Genomic DNA, 16,078 nt, shown 5'->3' with positions numbered 1-16,078 from the left:
TGGTGGCTTGAATCTACCCATACTCTCCACTCTCCAGTGTAGATAAGTTAGTGGAAAATGGAAGCTGGATGTGCCAAGAACAGCAAAGGAGCCTTTCCGACCCCACAGGTTATCGACTTATCTTCAAGGTGGGCCCGCCACTATTGCCCATCAGTTAGCTCTCTTCGACTACAACCAACAACTCACCAAACAGCACTACGATGGTCTAACTATACCTCGTCATCAAGGGATGGGAATACCCATGAACGATAATATTCACGCCCCCACTGTACCCTCTGGACCTACGTCCGGAGGGGTTCCCCTCGACCTGTCCAAGTTGACCATGGTGGACCTGATGCAAGACAAGGAACGCATCGAAGCAGAACTGTCGGCCCTTAGCGCCGTGCTGACATCTGTGAGTCGATCGGATTTACCCAGACGTCTCCGGATGTTACGACTGACAATGTGTTTACAGCATGGCGTGAATATGAACACGTCCCTCACGACCTTTGATGGTTTTCCGCGAGACGATATCGACGTTGCGCAGAGTAAGGTTCATCGGATTTCCATATGCGGTACGGAAACTAAATCTGAAGCATAGTCCGCACGACACGAGCACGGATAATTCACCTGCGAACCGACCACAAAGAAGTAATGAGACATCTCGAAAAGGGTCTCCATGAGCATTTTGCCAGTCTTCAACGTGCACAAGCCGCCGTTGCCGCTGGCGGTATGAACGGGACTGCAGTTCAACGAAGCAACTTGGGTGAGAACAGTTTATCAGATGCTGAAATGATTGGAACGCCATTTGCCAAGGTGAACAGCGTGGTGCCCGGTAGCCCTGCGGATCAGGCTGGGTTGAAGGCCGGGGACACCATACGAAGCTTCGGAAATGTGAACTGGATCAATCACGAACGTCTATCTAAGGTAGCACAAACAGTGCAACAGAACGAAGGAGTAAGTGGTCGCATCATCTTCTCAAGCTACACCTGGCTGACTTTACGCAGCGCACAATCGTCGTCAAGATCGTAAGAAAGGACGGACCTGCGTCCAATAATACTACTGAGCTGAGTTTAGAACTCATACCACGCCGTGATTGGGGAGGTCGTGGTTTGTTAGGTTGTCACCTTGTTCCACTGTGACAGGAGAACCGCAGGCCGGATTGACACTGGCTCAATGGCGCAGCAGGAGGAAATGTATTTCGTCATGACGTCTGATCGTGCCTTGCTCCTCTTCTTGTGCTCTGACGAGAAATGTGGTATGGCTTTTATGATCGTGTCGAAGGTAGGATCAAGCATAAATTGGCGTTACTGTTTGTTTAGGCTGCAAGCGGAGACCTGAAGTCCGAGGGAGAATGTATTAATAATCGATGCATGGAACTCCGAGGTACCTTCGTGCCTAATCTGTAAAAGATGTAGAACATGGACAAATCAAGAGAGATATTTGGGAAAATCGTACTCTGCACAGCGTTGTTTTTCGTAGATCTACTGGCTGCACGTGCCCTCAGGCGTCCTTGGACTGCTAGTTAACTATCTCGTGGGGCACTGTCATCCTCAGGCAACAACACGTGACTTCAACCTGTTGTGACCGACTCGGGGCAAAAATTCCATCACCAGAATAGTCTTTCGCTCTGCTTCTCCCTGGCTTCAGCCGTTCTGTTGAACACACTTCTCTCCATCAACTGTCGCATATTTTTTGACGACTTTCCATATTATAAATACAGCGTGATTTTTTTCGCGACTTGACTTTATTTCATTTGCAAACGTCACAGAATCATCGCCATGGCTGCTCCTACTACACCAACCTTCAAGCTCGTCCTTGTTGGTGACGGTGGTACTGGTAAGGCAAGTAAAATCACCCTCATATTGCTTTTTCCTCTTGACCTGCAGTATCTTGCTCTGCCTGCATTCTACGAAGGGTCGACGCTCATTGACCTACTTGCGTGGGCTTGATTTCTTCATCGCCCCCGCCCGCCGACGAGAAAAAAATTCACCCAGTGTCGAAGTTCCTGCGAGGTTGCTAACATTCTTACATTGTAGACCACCTTCGTCAAGCGCCACCTTACTGGTGAATTCGAAAAGAAGTACATCGCAACCCTCGGTGTCGAAGTGCACCCTCTGACCTTCACCACCGTATGCCCCGCCAACAACCCCGCTCTATCGTTCCACTTTGCTTCTCCGAGCCGACTAACTTTTTCGCGATAGAACCTGGGAACGATTCAGTTCGATGTATGGGACACAGCCGGTCAGGAGAAGTTCGGCGGCCTGAGAGATGGATACTACATCAACGGCCAGTGCGGTATCATTATGTTCGATGTCACCTCCCGTATCACGTACAAGAACGTCCCCAACTGGCACCGTAAGTGATTGTCGACTTAATGGAGAGTGATGGCCATACTGATCATCACGAAACAGGTGATCTCGTCCGTGTCTGCGAGAACATCCCCATCGTTCTCTGCGGTAACAAGGTCGATGTTAAGGAGCGCAAGGTGAAGGCCAAGACCATTACTTTCCACCGCAAGAAGAACCTCCAGTACTACGATATCTCGGCCAAGTCCAACTACAACTTCGAGAAGCCCTTCCTGTGGCTCGCCCGCAAGCTGGTCGGCAACGCCGCCCTGGTGAGTTTTCGTGCCTATATAGCCTTGTGATTGTACTTTCAACTAACACGCCGACTCAGGAATTCGTTGCTGCCCCTGCTCTTGCTCCTCCTGAGGTCGCTGTCAACCCACAGCTCATGGCTGAGTACGAGAAGGAGATGGAGAGCGCTGCTGCCATGCCTCTGCCCGACGAGGAGGATGCTGATCTGTAAGCGTATCGCGCAGATCGGATCGGGGGAATTGCAGTCATCCATCCATGCCTGCGGTTTCCTCCGGTCATTTGGATTCGTTACGCCATGCCTCAAGTTACGATACAACGATAGCGGTCGGTGGAAATAGCCTGAAGGGAAAGGTCGGCACTGTCATGCATTGGAATCTTACACAACTAGTAGTTTAGACGCTTATCACAATTTTTCTCCCTTTTTCCTTTTCTTTTTCGCAAACGATAACTTTATTTACGACAAACAAAAAGCAAATCTGTTGACAAGATTGGGCTGTCTACGGATGGTCGAAAAGTTTCCATACCGTCTCTCTGCTTCGAGGGGGTTACTCCTTACTCCCATACATAGCCTTACAGCGTAAGCCACTGCAGGGCAAATAGACATATCTACTACCTAGGTAGACTAATCTATGGCATCCATAAGGTAGCAAACGTTCGCCCCATATGGTATCTTGTTGATTCCCTGGAATTCCAAGAAGCAACCTCTTCAATTAATCGCTTATTGTGGGTGATGTCATAGGCTTTTCTTTTATTGGATTAGGTCAAAAGAACAGCACTTTGTCTCAATCACTTGTATTACAACGTCCATGAACTACCTCACTTGATCACTACTTAGGCAGATTGGCGTAGTCATTATGGATGTATGTGAGCAGTGTTTGTGACATAGTATGAAATTCTATGATTAAGGTCAAGACTGCAACCTATCTGCTGCTCTGAGTCTATAATGATACAGCTTGTCCGGAATGTAGATAGGAAAGAAGTCAAATACAAAATAAGAAGGGGAAAGGTAGCGATGTAGGGTATCGTATCTGAAGTAACGTTGAATCCGAGCGTAGAATGCCGCCAACGCCATACCGCGCATATCGAAAGATAAGGAGCCGTTACCGAACGCCCTGTAGAAAAAATTCAGTTAGTCTCTTGTACAAAGGATTGGGGGATGGACTCGCATACGAATAAATAGGCCAGTTCCTGAGTTCCCAGGCGAGACACCTTCTTCTGGGCCTTCTCGTCCAGAGCACCATCAATGACCTCGCGCTTTTTCTCCTGAAGTTCGAGGATACGGTCCTCGACTGTCTTTTGTACAAGGATTCGATGGATATGAACCTGGCGCATCTGTCCAATGCGATGAGCACGGTCGATGGCCTGGTCCTCAATGTAGGGGTTCCAGAAGGGGTCGAAGATGATGACCTGAGATGCAGCGACGAGGTTCAGGCCCGCGTTGCCGGCTTTCAGGGAAACCAGCATAATCTTGCAGTCTGGGTTGTCGGTGAATTCCAGGACGGCGGCATTTCGATCACCAGGTCTCATGCTGCCGTCATAGCGGCGATAGCCCCAGCCTCGACGCACGATTGGGACCTCGAGGAGATCCAGCAGCGACGTGAACTGGCTAAAGATGATGGTCTTCTCGCTATCCTCGCGATCCTGAATCTCCTGAAGGATTTCGAGAGTCTTCTCAATCTTTGCACTGGTGACCCAGGTTTTCTCCAATCGGCGAAGGTACTTCTGTTTCGACTTGATATTCTTCGATGCCTCCTTCTTGAGTTCCGCAAGGCTCTTCTTGGTCTTCTTGGCTTTCTTTCCCTTCTTTGTCTTGGGCTTTCTGACTGATGCTGGGTCATCCTCGTCATCAACGATGAATCGAGACAAACTGTCATCGTCGTCGTCGTCGTCGTCGTCGTCGTCGTCGTCGTCGTCGTCGTCGTCATCGCTATCGTCATCATCTTCTTCGTCACGAAGAGGCTTAAGGGACCCCACTTGATCGGGATCATCCGCATCCGGAGAATGGACCTTCTTGAACGTCAGATGGTCGGTGACCTTCTTCGGATCGACACGACCGCGACAGTTCGGACATTTGATCTCCGCTGCACCATCTTCACCACGCTGCACGGCAAGTGAGGGATCGGTCATCCTTGAGAAACACTCGGCACAAGCGCTATGACCGCATGGAAAAAATATAATGGGATTGTCAACTGCGTCGATACAAATGGGGCACTCAAGATTTTCGTTCTCCTTGAGACGGACCACAACCTCGTCTCCGAAAGCTTTCGCATTGGCAACAAGGTCCAACTCGTCAGTAGCAGCATTGACCTCGACACTAAAATCAGTCATCAAGTGTGGGTGGCAGCAAGCCTGACGAAGCCGAAGAAGCAGAACGAGGATGTTGGAGTAGTTTCTTCCAATAGCGTTAGCCCTGAGATACTTGTTGAACTGAACCTGAGTTTTGCTCTCAAGCGCATCATAGATGGCCTGTTCATCCTCGCTGAACACAGCATGAACCTTCTCTAAAACCCTGGGTGGAAGCCGTAGGATCGGCTGGCCGTCAATCTTCGATGTCTTGGTCCGTCTAAGCAGAACAGCCTTCACCAGAACCTGCAGTTGTTGCATAGCTTTATCGCGAGGCTCGCCAGGCGGACCCTTGAGTGGTCGGGTGAAGTCCTAAAAAGATTGGTCAATCTTCAATTGGCCGAACACGACGTGATCATCGACACTTACCTTGTTGAAACGATCGATGCTGGAATAAGGTCTGATCCGGAGGAATTTCAACAACGACTGTAGTTCTTCGACAGTGTTCATCATTGGAGTTCCGCTCATACACCAACGATAGGTGGAATTGAGACGGCAACATGCTTGCGCGGATCTCGTATTTCGATTCTTGATGCACTGAGCTTCGTCTATGATGATTCGGTGCCACAGACTGCTCGGGCCGAGGCATGGCAGGTTCTTCAGCAAAGTTCGGGATAGAGCCTCCTCATTCGCGCCAGCCGACTGTAGTTCGTCATACTTTTCCCTGCGCTTCAGTTCCGAGGACAAGGTTCCGAACGTGGTGAGGACCACGTCGTAGTCTTTCAGGTCTCTGTAGCTGACCGCTCGCTTGTCACCGTGTAGAACATAGACTGAAAGTTGATGCCTACCCGGCTTGACAGCCTTCTGAATCTCTCGCTTCCACTGCTGCATTAAAGAGACCGGAGCAACAATCAGTGTGGGTTTCCGCTCTGGATCCGTAGACGGGCGGGACACCATGAGAGCAATGGCTTGTATGGTCTTTCCCAAACCCATGTCGTCAGCCAGGATACCACCTTTCTTTTCGCTCTCTTCCATGGTCTTCATCCAGGTAAGCCCCAGTTTCTGATGCTCCAGCAAAGTGTACCTAAGCGCCTCTGGGGTGCCTTCCCGCTTTTCCTTGGCAATTTCGGTGTCTGGTCTGATCGTTTCGAGCAATTGTTTGATTTCTTCCTGGACTTGCTTGGGATCCACACCAGGCTCAGAGAAATCACTAGATCGAGAAAATATTGTTAGCATAATGATGCAGTTGCAATATCAAGGCGCAGGGCAGCATACCTGTAACCCTTCAACGAAGCATAGTAATCATCAGCAGAAAGTCCAGTGGGCAAGCCGGAAGAGCCTGAGGGTGAGAAGTACGACGAAAATCCTTCAAAGACCGATCTTCCCGCCTGCTGTAACATCTGCCGGCTTGCTTGAAGCCTTGCCATAGTATTCTGCAGGACATTGGGCCCGTACACAGAACCTTGAGGCGCACTGTATCCCGGTGGAATCGAAGGCTGAGTAACTGGGACGTATCTTGCCAGCTCGGTTGCCACGCTCCGACGGTTTGAAGAATGACCCGGACGGGTATTGTAGCTCGGATACAGTCTGTGATGGCTTTGGGGTCTGGCCTGACCACTGTGGAAATCTCGGGGTGAGATCTCTGCTATATCGCTGTCATCACTATCGCGCAAGGTAATAAGTGGTAGATGCTGTACTTCTGAATGTCCCGATTCAGGCGTTGACGGAATGCTGTAGGATGAGCGCGAACGATCCACGAGACGATCCACAAGTGGCGTATTGATGGAACGATGCTCAGGAATGGAAGATGGTCCGGCTTCGCCGCGATATACCAGGGGAGCTTCAGAAGGAAACTGGATGGACGACCGTAAATAATTCGTAGAGGCGGTGCTGCGAGCTGAGGCTGGACGAGGAGGTTCATACAGCCCGTTCATGAGCATACGGGCATACTCTTCGTCACGACGCTCCTGCTCCTTTCGCTCTTCGAGCCATTGCTCTGCTTTTCTCTGCTCTTCCTGGAGTGCGCGCAGAGTATCGTCATTGTCTAAGCCCAAAAGTCGCTTCAGTTCCTCAGACTCATCGTTCAATTGGCTCTGATGAGTGTGAGACGACGCTGTGCTAGAGTTAGAAGGACGTCTGTCGTCTGTCGCTCGCTTCTGTGGCCGTAAAAAGTTAAGGTCTCCGCTAGAACTCTGACGCCGACGCTTCCGACTGGATTCAGCTTCCAGAGGAAGACCTGCAGGTTCCCTCGAAGCGGACATCGCAGAGCTAGAGGAAACACGTGTGTGCGTCGATCCTCCTCGAAGTGGCCGATCTAGGTCATCATCGTCATAACCATATGAGCTCGATCTCTTGTTACTGTTAGCATTATCTGCTGACGCACTTGATATTCTCCCTGAGGGACGACCTACGCTTATGGGAAGTCCAGGTCGATATGGGCTTATGTCAAGTGCAGGCTGATATGGCCGTATCGGAGGAGACAGAGCAGAGCTCCCCCACTGAGGAGGACTCAAAGCACCGTTTGAACGTGGAAGAGCGGCGCCATCTAGCTGTGCCTGAGACAATGGCGACCCAGGCGTACCTGAACGGGAAACCGGAGAACGTGTTTTAGTAGCTTGGCCACCCCGACGCAGCCGCGCAAGGCGCGTCTCCAAGTCTCTGATAATGTCGAGTATTTCTTGTCTTTCTTCGACAGCACTTGGCCTTTGCTCGTTTAAGCTTTGCAAAATGACTTGATGCAGTTGAAGATCGTCCTCGAGATCGTCAATGGACGCATCCTCCGCGATATTTGTCATGCTTGCGTGGAGGCTCCCAGCCTGTCGAGAACAGCTTGTCGCCTAGAGTGTAAGAGATTCGCCAGCCAAGTGGCGAAAAAAGTTCAATCAACTGTCTACTAATCTCGATAGACGTCAAATGAGTGACATTGGAAAGAACTGAAGAAGATGGTAAACAGTTGAAGAGACTCTAAGGAGTTGATGGGTTAAGGATTCTGGTGTTCCTTCTTGGCAGAAAAAAGCAACAGAGATAAAACAACACGAGAGATGTCGAGACAAAGAGTGAGGGAAGGCTGAGCAATCCTGGAGTCACAGACAGAGGATCTGACTTCCTCTGTTGCTTTCTCTGACCAGCGCAATTCAAGATTCAAAGAGTGTGTGACTTTAAAATCAGAGTAGTGAGCTGGAAGAAGATGTATCCAACACGGTGGCGACAGCGCGGATACTTCACTGGATCAATTTTTTCACTTCATTGATTTCTCTTTCAATCACTCAGGTTATTGTTGACAGGTCGACGCATTGAGGGTGATTCTGGTCATAATGACTCCAGAAGTTTCAATGACTGACAATATCCATGGTTCCATTGAGAAATGTCGATTTTTTGCTAGTTATCTCTCATTCTGACGACGCCTTAAAATGGAACAAGCTCATCAAGGACGAATACCTCTTAGAACAACTCACAATAATGACGTTCAGATTCACTTCATAATTTGAATAGAAATGGTCGCCTTCTACGATCTTGAAGCAAAGTGGTCGTACGGAGCAGTCTGCAGAGACTTGTCTAGGTCGGGCCATACAATATGGCTTTCGCAAAACGTGGTCTCACCCCTGTTGAGGATTTAACAAATTCCTCAATCACAGAGTCGATTCGCAGCCGTAATTCCCATCTAACCCATCGACTGCTACAAGGGTAGATCCTCTTTATGTCGATATCGAGCAGACATTGTACTTGATTTTACAGGCTAGGATTATCCTAGCAAGAACTTCCTAAGAGGACCACTATGCGATCAATTATGCTGGCTGGTAGCGCGTCATTATATATGTATAGGATCTCGAGCACACGATCATTTTCCTATATCCATTTTCGCATCGACCACATTGGCGTCAAGGACGTTCTTTGGTGCCGTCATTGCCATGTCTGGAAGAACAATCTAACCGTGTAACGAGGAAGCATCGGCAAATAAGCCGGCCCATGTGGATTTCTCAAATGCTTGTGCTGGTCGTTGAGACTAGGTTGAGTAAGTTCTCGCATCGCTTTCTGTTCTGAGTATGGTCGAAGCCACTCAGATAGGCATGGAGTGGGGAGGATTCATCAGTATTGTGCCGTAGCCAATCTATTGCTGGTCTGTTCCTGGATTCAAGTACTGTTCTGAGTGCTGCCAGATTGTAATGGAACAAGTCCCTTAGTCTGACGATATATATATTGTTCTGTAGAGATGCATATCTACACCCTCCATCCATACTCCGTCTTCGAGAGTCTCAATTTGAAAAGATCATCTGCATGAATAAATGATAGAATGTCAGAATGCATCATCCGAAATTGAAGGTTACCCCCATTCCATGGAATCTCAGCGATCAATCACAGGGAGCCTCCAGCCTCGGCAAGTTCGAAAGCTGACAGCGCCAATGCTATGGAGATCCCCGACCGCCCCAGCGGAATTCACATGCCTGCCCCGAACTCTCCGGGGAAAGCTGATCGTAATCCCAGCTAAATAACGACCTAATAAGAAGAACAATATCCCCAGGCTCCTTCTCCTTCTATCGTAACTGACCTCGTACTACCAACTATTCATCACTCCTTCATCCAACCCTCAACACCCCAAAAGACATACAATCCATCACCATGTCTCTCAAGAACGGTACGTCATCTCCATACCACCCAACCACCACGAGTGCAAGCCCAACTAACAAGACCTCGACGAAAACAACAGACGCCTTCCCCTCCTCCGCCGCCTTCGACGTGATCAACTCCGCCCTCCAGTCCGACGAAGCCGAGCGCAAAGACGCCATCAAGAACGCCAAGGCAATCGTCGCGTTTAACCTCAAGAACGCCTCCGGCCAGGAGGAGAGCTGGTACCTCGATCTCAAGGACAAGGGCGTCGTCGGCAAGGGTGCTGCCCCCGCCGGTGGAAAGGCTGATGGTTCGTTTACATCCCTCACTTCAAAAATCAGTGGAGTGGGTTGGATGGGTTTCAGGCTGACCAGTGAATTGAATGAATAGTGACTCTTTCCCTCTCCGACGCCGACTTCGCTTCCCTGGTTAGCGGCAAGGCGAATGCGCAGCGGCTGTTCATGGGCGGCAAGCTCAAGATCAAGGGGAATATCATGAAGGCGACGAAGATGGAGCCTGTGCTGAAGAAGGCGCAAAGCAAGGCTAAGCTATAGATACCCCTTCGTGCTCGCTTTTTCGGATCGCTTTTTTCTCGACGATGTATTTATTTGCTATATAACGAATACACATGTCCTATCATTTTATTTGTATTCACATGAAGTTCAAGTGTCTGGAAGATGGACAATTGAAGGAAACGACAGTGTCGATATGCAAGAAGAGAAAGCAGCCGAAGCTAAGAATAGAAAGAATAGTAAGCTGCGGGATGGTACAGCTACAAGGTGAAATAGGCGATCGTGTCCGCGTATGTAGCAAGATTATCGCTGTACACCGCCAGTGAGACCCCGTCCTTCACAATCATGTTCGTCGTTCCCACGGTGCTTAGAGCGTAGACGACCAGCCCGCTGGTGCTACCCTCGATGCTAAAGATTTCACTCTGGCATTTCCCGCCCGGGTAGTCGGAGCAGGAGGTGCTATAGGAGTTGAAGAAACTGTAGAGCCCTGCACCGTAGATCAGCGTGTTCTGGCTGTTCAAGACCCGGAGACCGAGCGCATCGCAGTTCCCGGGTAGGCAGCTACTGTAGTCTGGGTCGTTCAGAGCGGTGTTCCTGGGATATGGGCCATTGGCTGCGTTGGGGTTAGGTTGGTAGTATCTGATTTGGTCAGTAAGATAATTCTTATTGAAACGGCAATTATAACTCACGGTGTTTCTGTCTGGATGAAGCTGGTAACAACAGACTGAGAGCCCGAGAACTGATACTGATACAGCGAGTGGTGCTCAACTCCGGTACCGTACCTGAAGCTGAAGTCAGTTTGAAGACAAAAACCTGCGAGCGGACCTATGACTTACAGCCAAATATTCTTTCCTTCTACCAGAAAGCCACGGCCAGTGTAGACGGAGATCCGGGTATCGCCACCGTTGTCGAGGTCATGATCGGCCGTCCACAGCCAAACATTCTCGAGGTAGACGTTACTGGCACTGCTCGTGATATGCATCGACATGTAAGCCGCTTCGCAGGCTGCCGAGACGGCTGCTGAGGTCGGGCACTGTACGGCTTGTAGGTTTGAACCCGCAAATCCCCCGATTCGTGTGTGAACATCCCACATGCCTGAGCCTTGACTTGCCGCCAAATTCCACTCAATAAGCACGGCACCGGGCGTCGAGCCTTGCGTGCTGACGATCATATCTGACCATTCGATGCTTCCAGACTCGCCTGCCTTACCAACTTGGATCACCGGCACAGGCTGGTTGATGTTGGACCACTGACTTCCGCTAGCCATGATGACCGGATATGCTTCTCCTACAATCCGCGAGCCAGGGGGGATGTAGAGTGTGCCAGTCACCTTGTACACACCCTGGTCGAAGTAGACAATTCGTCCTGAACCCACTGCTGTGGTAAGAGCAGATTGAATTGCGGCAGTGTCATCAGTAGAGCCATCGCCCTTAGCTCCAGCACTTCGTACGCTCAGGAACGAAGAAGTCGAAGAAGCTTCATACTGCGGCTTTGACTTGGTGTAATATCTTCCACCAGACAGTAGAGCGCTGGGCCTTGTTGGCGCAGTAATTGCACCCTGAAAGTTGGTCGGCCCGGAAGGAGTATACTTGTGCCCCTGACCCCACGCGCTGATGGTCATGGCCCCCCCTGACCCGGCAAGGACTGTTCCACTTGGGCCCTTGACAGCCACGGGAACGTTGTTGAGGGCCACGTTCTCCAGAATCAAGCTACCATTGCTCTGGCTCGAGCTCTGCCAGGCTGTCTCAACGAATACAGGACAGTCCTCAATCGTACTGTCAAGTACAATGGCAGATCCAACCAGCTGAGCTCCGGGACCGCCGTTGGCAATCGAAAAGGCCGTGGTGCAGTTTGTCAGAGTGAGTCCTTGGTATGTCCAGCCCCAGTTCCAAATTTGGGAAATACCAACAACGGCGTCTGAAATGTGCAGATTACGCATGGTAAATTGCTGGTTTCCGATGTTGAACCCATACAAACCGCCTACGGTCGTAACGTCGGTTACAAAACCGCCAGATCCTTTAGGAAATAATCAGCTGTGCCTCGCTTCGTACAGAACAGATTTACGGCTTACCGTTCTCAATGAAAAGACCTTGATGCTGCGTCCCGGCGCCAGAACTCATCCTGATCTGGACATTTTGAATGCTCGTAGCTTGCCCGGTAGGCCAATGAATACCGGTGGCAGCAGTGCCCGCAGGTATAGCAGTCAGGTCGAGGACCAAATTGCGAATTTGCCTGAAGAAAACATTCGTCGATATCCAACCCTGGTTACCATCGCTCTGATATTGATCGCCGTCTATCAGACCTAGTCCTGTGAATCCTGGCGTCGCCTTGATGACAGGAAGCGAGTTTGGATTGCCAATAATCTGGGTAAAGTAGTAGTCAATGATCGACGAAGAGATTATATAAGTGCCGGCTGGGAAGTAGACAATCGCAGGGGTTGTAGTTGAAGAGTCGCGACTCGCCGGGGAGAAACGGCCGCCATCGCTCATAGCTGCGTTGATCGCAGCAGTATCATCCGTTACGCCATCACCTGGGAATTACGATAAGAACACAGACTGCCAGTATCGTTACGCGTGGACACACCTTTAGCACCATAGTCCTTCACATTGCGAAAGACCTTGTATGAAGAAGGGTTTGGATTGAAGGCCGCGATACCCTGATGAGCGATGTCCGCAAGCCAGTATGCCGGATCATCAACCGCTGCAGCTGCGGCTGCAGCAAGGTTAGAAGAGTGCCCTACAGCTGCCGCAACTGTCGGGGAGGCGCTGATCACTCCCGACGCACTCGAGGATGGTGCAGCCGAGGGGCTCCGAATAGGGCTGCTGAAAAGCTGGGCGCGCGCTCCGGCAAAGAGCCAAACAGAAGCAGCAAGCCAATTGACATGCATTTTGGAGTTTCCTGAAGCAACTCAGGTTGGTCGAGAGTAGGATGATGAAGAAGGGGCCATTCATCACAATAGTCGGGGCATTTGCGCATTCTTATATGCAACGTACTGCATATGAAGTGTCACACTCTCAAATTCGACCGCTTCAGCACGACATAAAGTGGACGTGTCTTCAGGATAACCCCCCTAGCCAACCAAAGCATTCATATTCATTTAGGTGTCAGCGGGCCTACCCTAAATCTCCACATCAGGCATGACACGATGGAGGGCTAGGGAAAAGCCGAACGCCACAGGCGGCGTTTACATGGACAAGAGAAAATGGCATTGCCGTATTGGGAAATACCTCCTTTTCAAAGCGGCATTCTTGCTGGAGAAAGCTGGGGAAGACGGCTGAAGAACAGGGCGGAGTGGACGGTGTGACATGGTTTGAACCCCGTCATCATGAGTGATTAGTCGAAGACACGTCTCCGAGGAAGCAACGCAATCAATTCGAGAAGCAAAATTGGGCATACGGTGTGACGGTGTGATATGCCATGGTGGTGACTGAGTCGTCGTAGAGATTCCTTCAGCCACTGAGGTGAGAGCGCGCTCCGATCAGGGGGTTGATCCATCTCGAATTCTCAAATAGTCCTCCGTAGGTTGGCTGATCGGCATGAATCTTTGGTCCTGAATGAAAGAAATATTATTTTAAAGTAAATGTTAAACCGACTCGATTTGCTTTGATTCGCCGTGCCATTCCTTTTTTGAACCAAGCGGCAAGCCTCCGACACTATTCAAAAGCCACGTCCACCCCGTGCAGGAGATGTCAATGTGACTGAGACGCCAGATGACTCGGCGAATGTGACTTGAAGTCGGCTCCTGACCGGGATAGAGCAGCATTGTAGTATGCAGGAGGTCATCAGCCTAACTCGTTTAAGAGGAAGGCTTGAATGCCGGAGTTTCAAACAGAGTAATAGCTAAATATTCAGAAGTGTCTTCGCTGCAGGTCCAGGGAGTCAGGGACAGTCGACTCACCGAAATGCGGAGTACGGAGACTATGGGGCAAGGAAGAGATGATCCACTCCACTCTGCAGTCTGCGAACGTCGTGCAGAGTAGATATCTGCTCAGCATGCTCCGTAGGTTCAATCTATTGAGCCTGAGAATTGAGACGAACATTTAAGTAAATACTACACCGTAGATAGATGGTACATTCATCTACTCAGGCGTCAGAACTGATTACTGTGCACAGCAAGTCTATAACAAAGCCGTCATACTAAAGACTTTATACCAGTGCCGTTATGCCGTTATAGCAAAGCCGTTATATCAGAACCGGTATATTAGTCTTCGGCATAAGGTTACCCCACGCAAGGTATATCATGGCAGGCAGATCCACACATCTTAGACGGCTCGTCAAATGTAACTTCTGTCAACTAAGAAATGTAACCACAGACCACACTTGTATGGTACGATCATCGTTTCGGATCAAGCTTGAGGGCGCCAAAATGGTCTCTCCTCCGTCGGCAAGTGTTCTTCAACTCCGAAGACTGTGGTCTTGAGCATCTAAAAGAAATCCAACGGTCAATAATCGGATTCCGAAAGTCGCTCGGTACGCCAGAAAACCTGCTTCAGCAAACGATGTCTACTGAGATCACAGAACAACCCAGGCACTTCCCCCGCATTATGATTATGCACTTATTGGAGCCGGCAAGCCACTGCTGGCAGGTTGACTTCACTGTTGCAGCTATCAGACTCCACAGTTTCAATCTGACGGCGGGTAGTTTCCCTCTTCACCGAAGGTTGAATCAGGATATCCCTGTCCTCCGTAGGAGACGCGACGGTAATGACGACTCGATATCATATCCCCAAAACAGTTGGTATGGAAGGAGGAATCCCCGCTGCGTGGATAATTTGGACTCAGCAACGATGGATAGTCTCTTTTTTGCAAGGGAGAGGATATCCCGTTGCTTGCATCAGCTTGCTCGACTAGTAAGGCCGAGTCGAAACTGAGTGACTATAGGGAAATGCTTCGCGCTAGAGAATATTATGACCTAAGAATCGTTCATGTCAAGAGAGCTTCCGAAGTCAATAACATTCAAACAATCTTGACTATATATTCAGCATTTCGAGGTTCCATAATATTGCATTCTCAACCTCAATGTACGGCCATAGAAGCTTTCAAGACCCGAACTCAAGGACGGGCAATGTGTATCAGATGAATTTCTACCTGACCTAGACTAGCAAGCAACTCTTTGGCAAAAAGACGTCAAATATGCTGCTGTTTTGCCATTGCTGTTTGTGCCATGGCAACCACGGAAGGCATGTCGTAATGATATACCGTATGATTACATATAGTACGCCTTCAAGTAGGGAGTATCTTTACTTTCTGTCTGGCCATCACGTAACAGCAATACGCCCTGATGTTGTGCGAATATAAAGAAGGTCATTATATGACCCATAGCCAATCAGAGCAGCAACATGATGTACCATGCACCTCTCTGGACAAAGGAATTATCTCCATATAATTCTCAATCTGCTGCATATTCTATCATCATCGCCGGATATCTCTTCCTGCTGGCTGTTATGTCATTTGTGCCAAGAACGTCACCCTGCATGATCACGTGATGCTGACTTTTTCTGCCAGCGAGAGGCTCTCATCACCGGCGAAAAAAGTCGCGAGCCGAGTAGCTGTTGAGGAAAAGCATATAGCTCTTATCCACCCGGTCTCATCCTCTCTGGGGCAAAGCACATCGAAAAGAGGCACATACTTCACGTCTACCATTGGAGCGCCGCAAATCTACGCCTCTAGCCTCCATTACACCCTCATTCTTATTTTTTTTCCAAGTGCCCGTTGCCCAGGCTGCCTCTCGCGCATCGCGATCTGTGCAGAACAAGCGAAATCCATATTGCTTCCTCCGACCCACGACTTGACGAAAGCTTTTGATAAATGAGCTGGTATATTGGCGATTGATCCACACGAGAACGCGAATATACGGCCGATTTTGCCGCTTGTGAAGACCGCCATCAATATTCCTCTTCGCGTCTCTGCGCGCCGCTTTGCAGCAGTCGAAATCACTAAGTCGTGCTGTCTTCCTTGAGCGAGATTCCATAGGAAACCTCAATCGCTTTCTTGCAGTTTTGCGATCGTCGAACCTGCCTCAGTGGATGAAGAGTCACTTTCGCGAGTAGGAAACCAGGAAGGGGGTTGAGCTCACCTCGGAGACTCAATAAGCGATAG

At 49.8% G+C, this 16,078-nt stretch overlaps 5 protein-coding genes across 5 annotated transcripts, besides 3 other annotated features; 3 read left to right on the top strand and 2 right to left on the bottom strand.

The window, feature by feature from the left end:
* Window positions 1-229: 229 nt before the first annotated feature.
* On the top strand, window positions 230-1,098 carry NFIA_059230 (putative 26S proteasome non-ATPase regulatory subunit Nas2; the record flags this gene model as incomplete). Its single annotated transcript, XM_001258468.1, has 5 exons — window positions 230-394; window positions 455-527; window positions 581-936; window positions 987-1,007; window positions 1,057-1,098. The coding sequence occupies 5 exons, from the start codon at window positions 230-232 to the stop codon at window positions 1,096-1,098; spliced, it is 657 nt and encodes a 218-aa protein (XP_001258469.1).
* A 662-nt stretch (window positions 1,099-1,760) lies between these two features.
* On the top strand, window positions 1,761-2,790 carry NFIA_059220 (Ran family GTP-binding nuclear protein; the record flags this gene model as incomplete). The annotated part of the gene is made up of 5 exons (XM_001258467.1): window positions 1,761-1,799; window positions 2,019-2,111; window positions 2,184-2,337; window positions 2,394-2,599; window positions 2,659-2,790. The coding sequence occupies 5 exons, from the start codon at window positions 1,761-1,763 to the stop codon at window positions 2,788-2,790; spliced, it is 624 nt and encodes a 207-aa protein (XP_001258468.1).
* Window positions 2,791-3,704: 914 nt separating this feature from the next.
* Window positions 3,705-7,657, bottom strand: NFIA_059210 (DEAD/DEAH box helicase; the record flags this gene model as incomplete). The annotated part of the gene is made up of 3 exons (XM_001258466.1): window positions 3,705-5,234; window positions 5,292-6,072; window positions 6,138-7,657. 3 exons carry the CDS (start codon window positions 7,655-7,657, stop codon window positions 3,705-3,707), a joined length of 3,831 nt encoding a protein of 1,276 aa, XP_001258467.1.
* Window positions 4,449-4,529: a microsatellite.
* Window positions 4,454-4,502: a microsatellite.
* A 1,822-nt stretch (window positions 7,658-9,479) lies between the features above and the next one.
* NFIA_059200 (SCP2 sterol-binding domain-containing protein) lies at window positions 9,480-10,021 on the top strand (the record flags this gene model as incomplete). Its single annotated transcript, XM_001258465.1, has 2 exons — window positions 9,480-9,777; window positions 9,858-10,021. The coding sequence occupies 2 exons, from the start codon at window positions 9,480-9,482 to the stop codon at window positions 10,019-10,021; spliced, it is 462 nt and encodes a 153-aa protein (XP_001258466.1).
* A 218-nt stretch (window positions 10,022-10,239) lies between these two features.
* Window positions 10,240-12,866, bottom strand: NFIA_059190 (glycoside hydrolase family 55 protein; the record flags this gene model as incomplete). The annotated part of the gene is made up of 5 exons (XM_001258464.1): window positions 10,240-10,618; window positions 10,669-10,761; window positions 10,816-11,995; window positions 12,051-12,509; window positions 12,563-12,866. The coding sequence occupies 5 exons, from the start codon at window positions 12,864-12,866 to the stop codon at window positions 10,240-10,242; spliced, it is 2,415 nt and encodes an 804-aa protein (XP_001258465.1).
* A 2,251-nt stretch (window positions 12,867-15,117) lies between these two features.
* Window positions 15,118-15,145: a microsatellite.
* Between the last annotated feature and the right edge of the window lie 933 nt (window positions 15,146-16,078).

The sequence above is a fragment of the Aspergillus fischeri genome, genomic scaffold (assembly GCF_000149645.3).
Source record: "Aspergillus fischeri NRRL 181 1099437636266 genomic scaffold, whole genome shotgun sequence".
Classification (NCBI taxonomy): Eukaryota; Fungi; Ascomycota; class Eurotiomycetes; order Eurotiales; family Aspergillaceae; genus Aspergillus; species Aspergillus fischeri.
The sequence above is the reverse complement of the archived record's forward strand: the minus strand, read 5'-3'. Positions and strand labels throughout refer to the sequence as shown.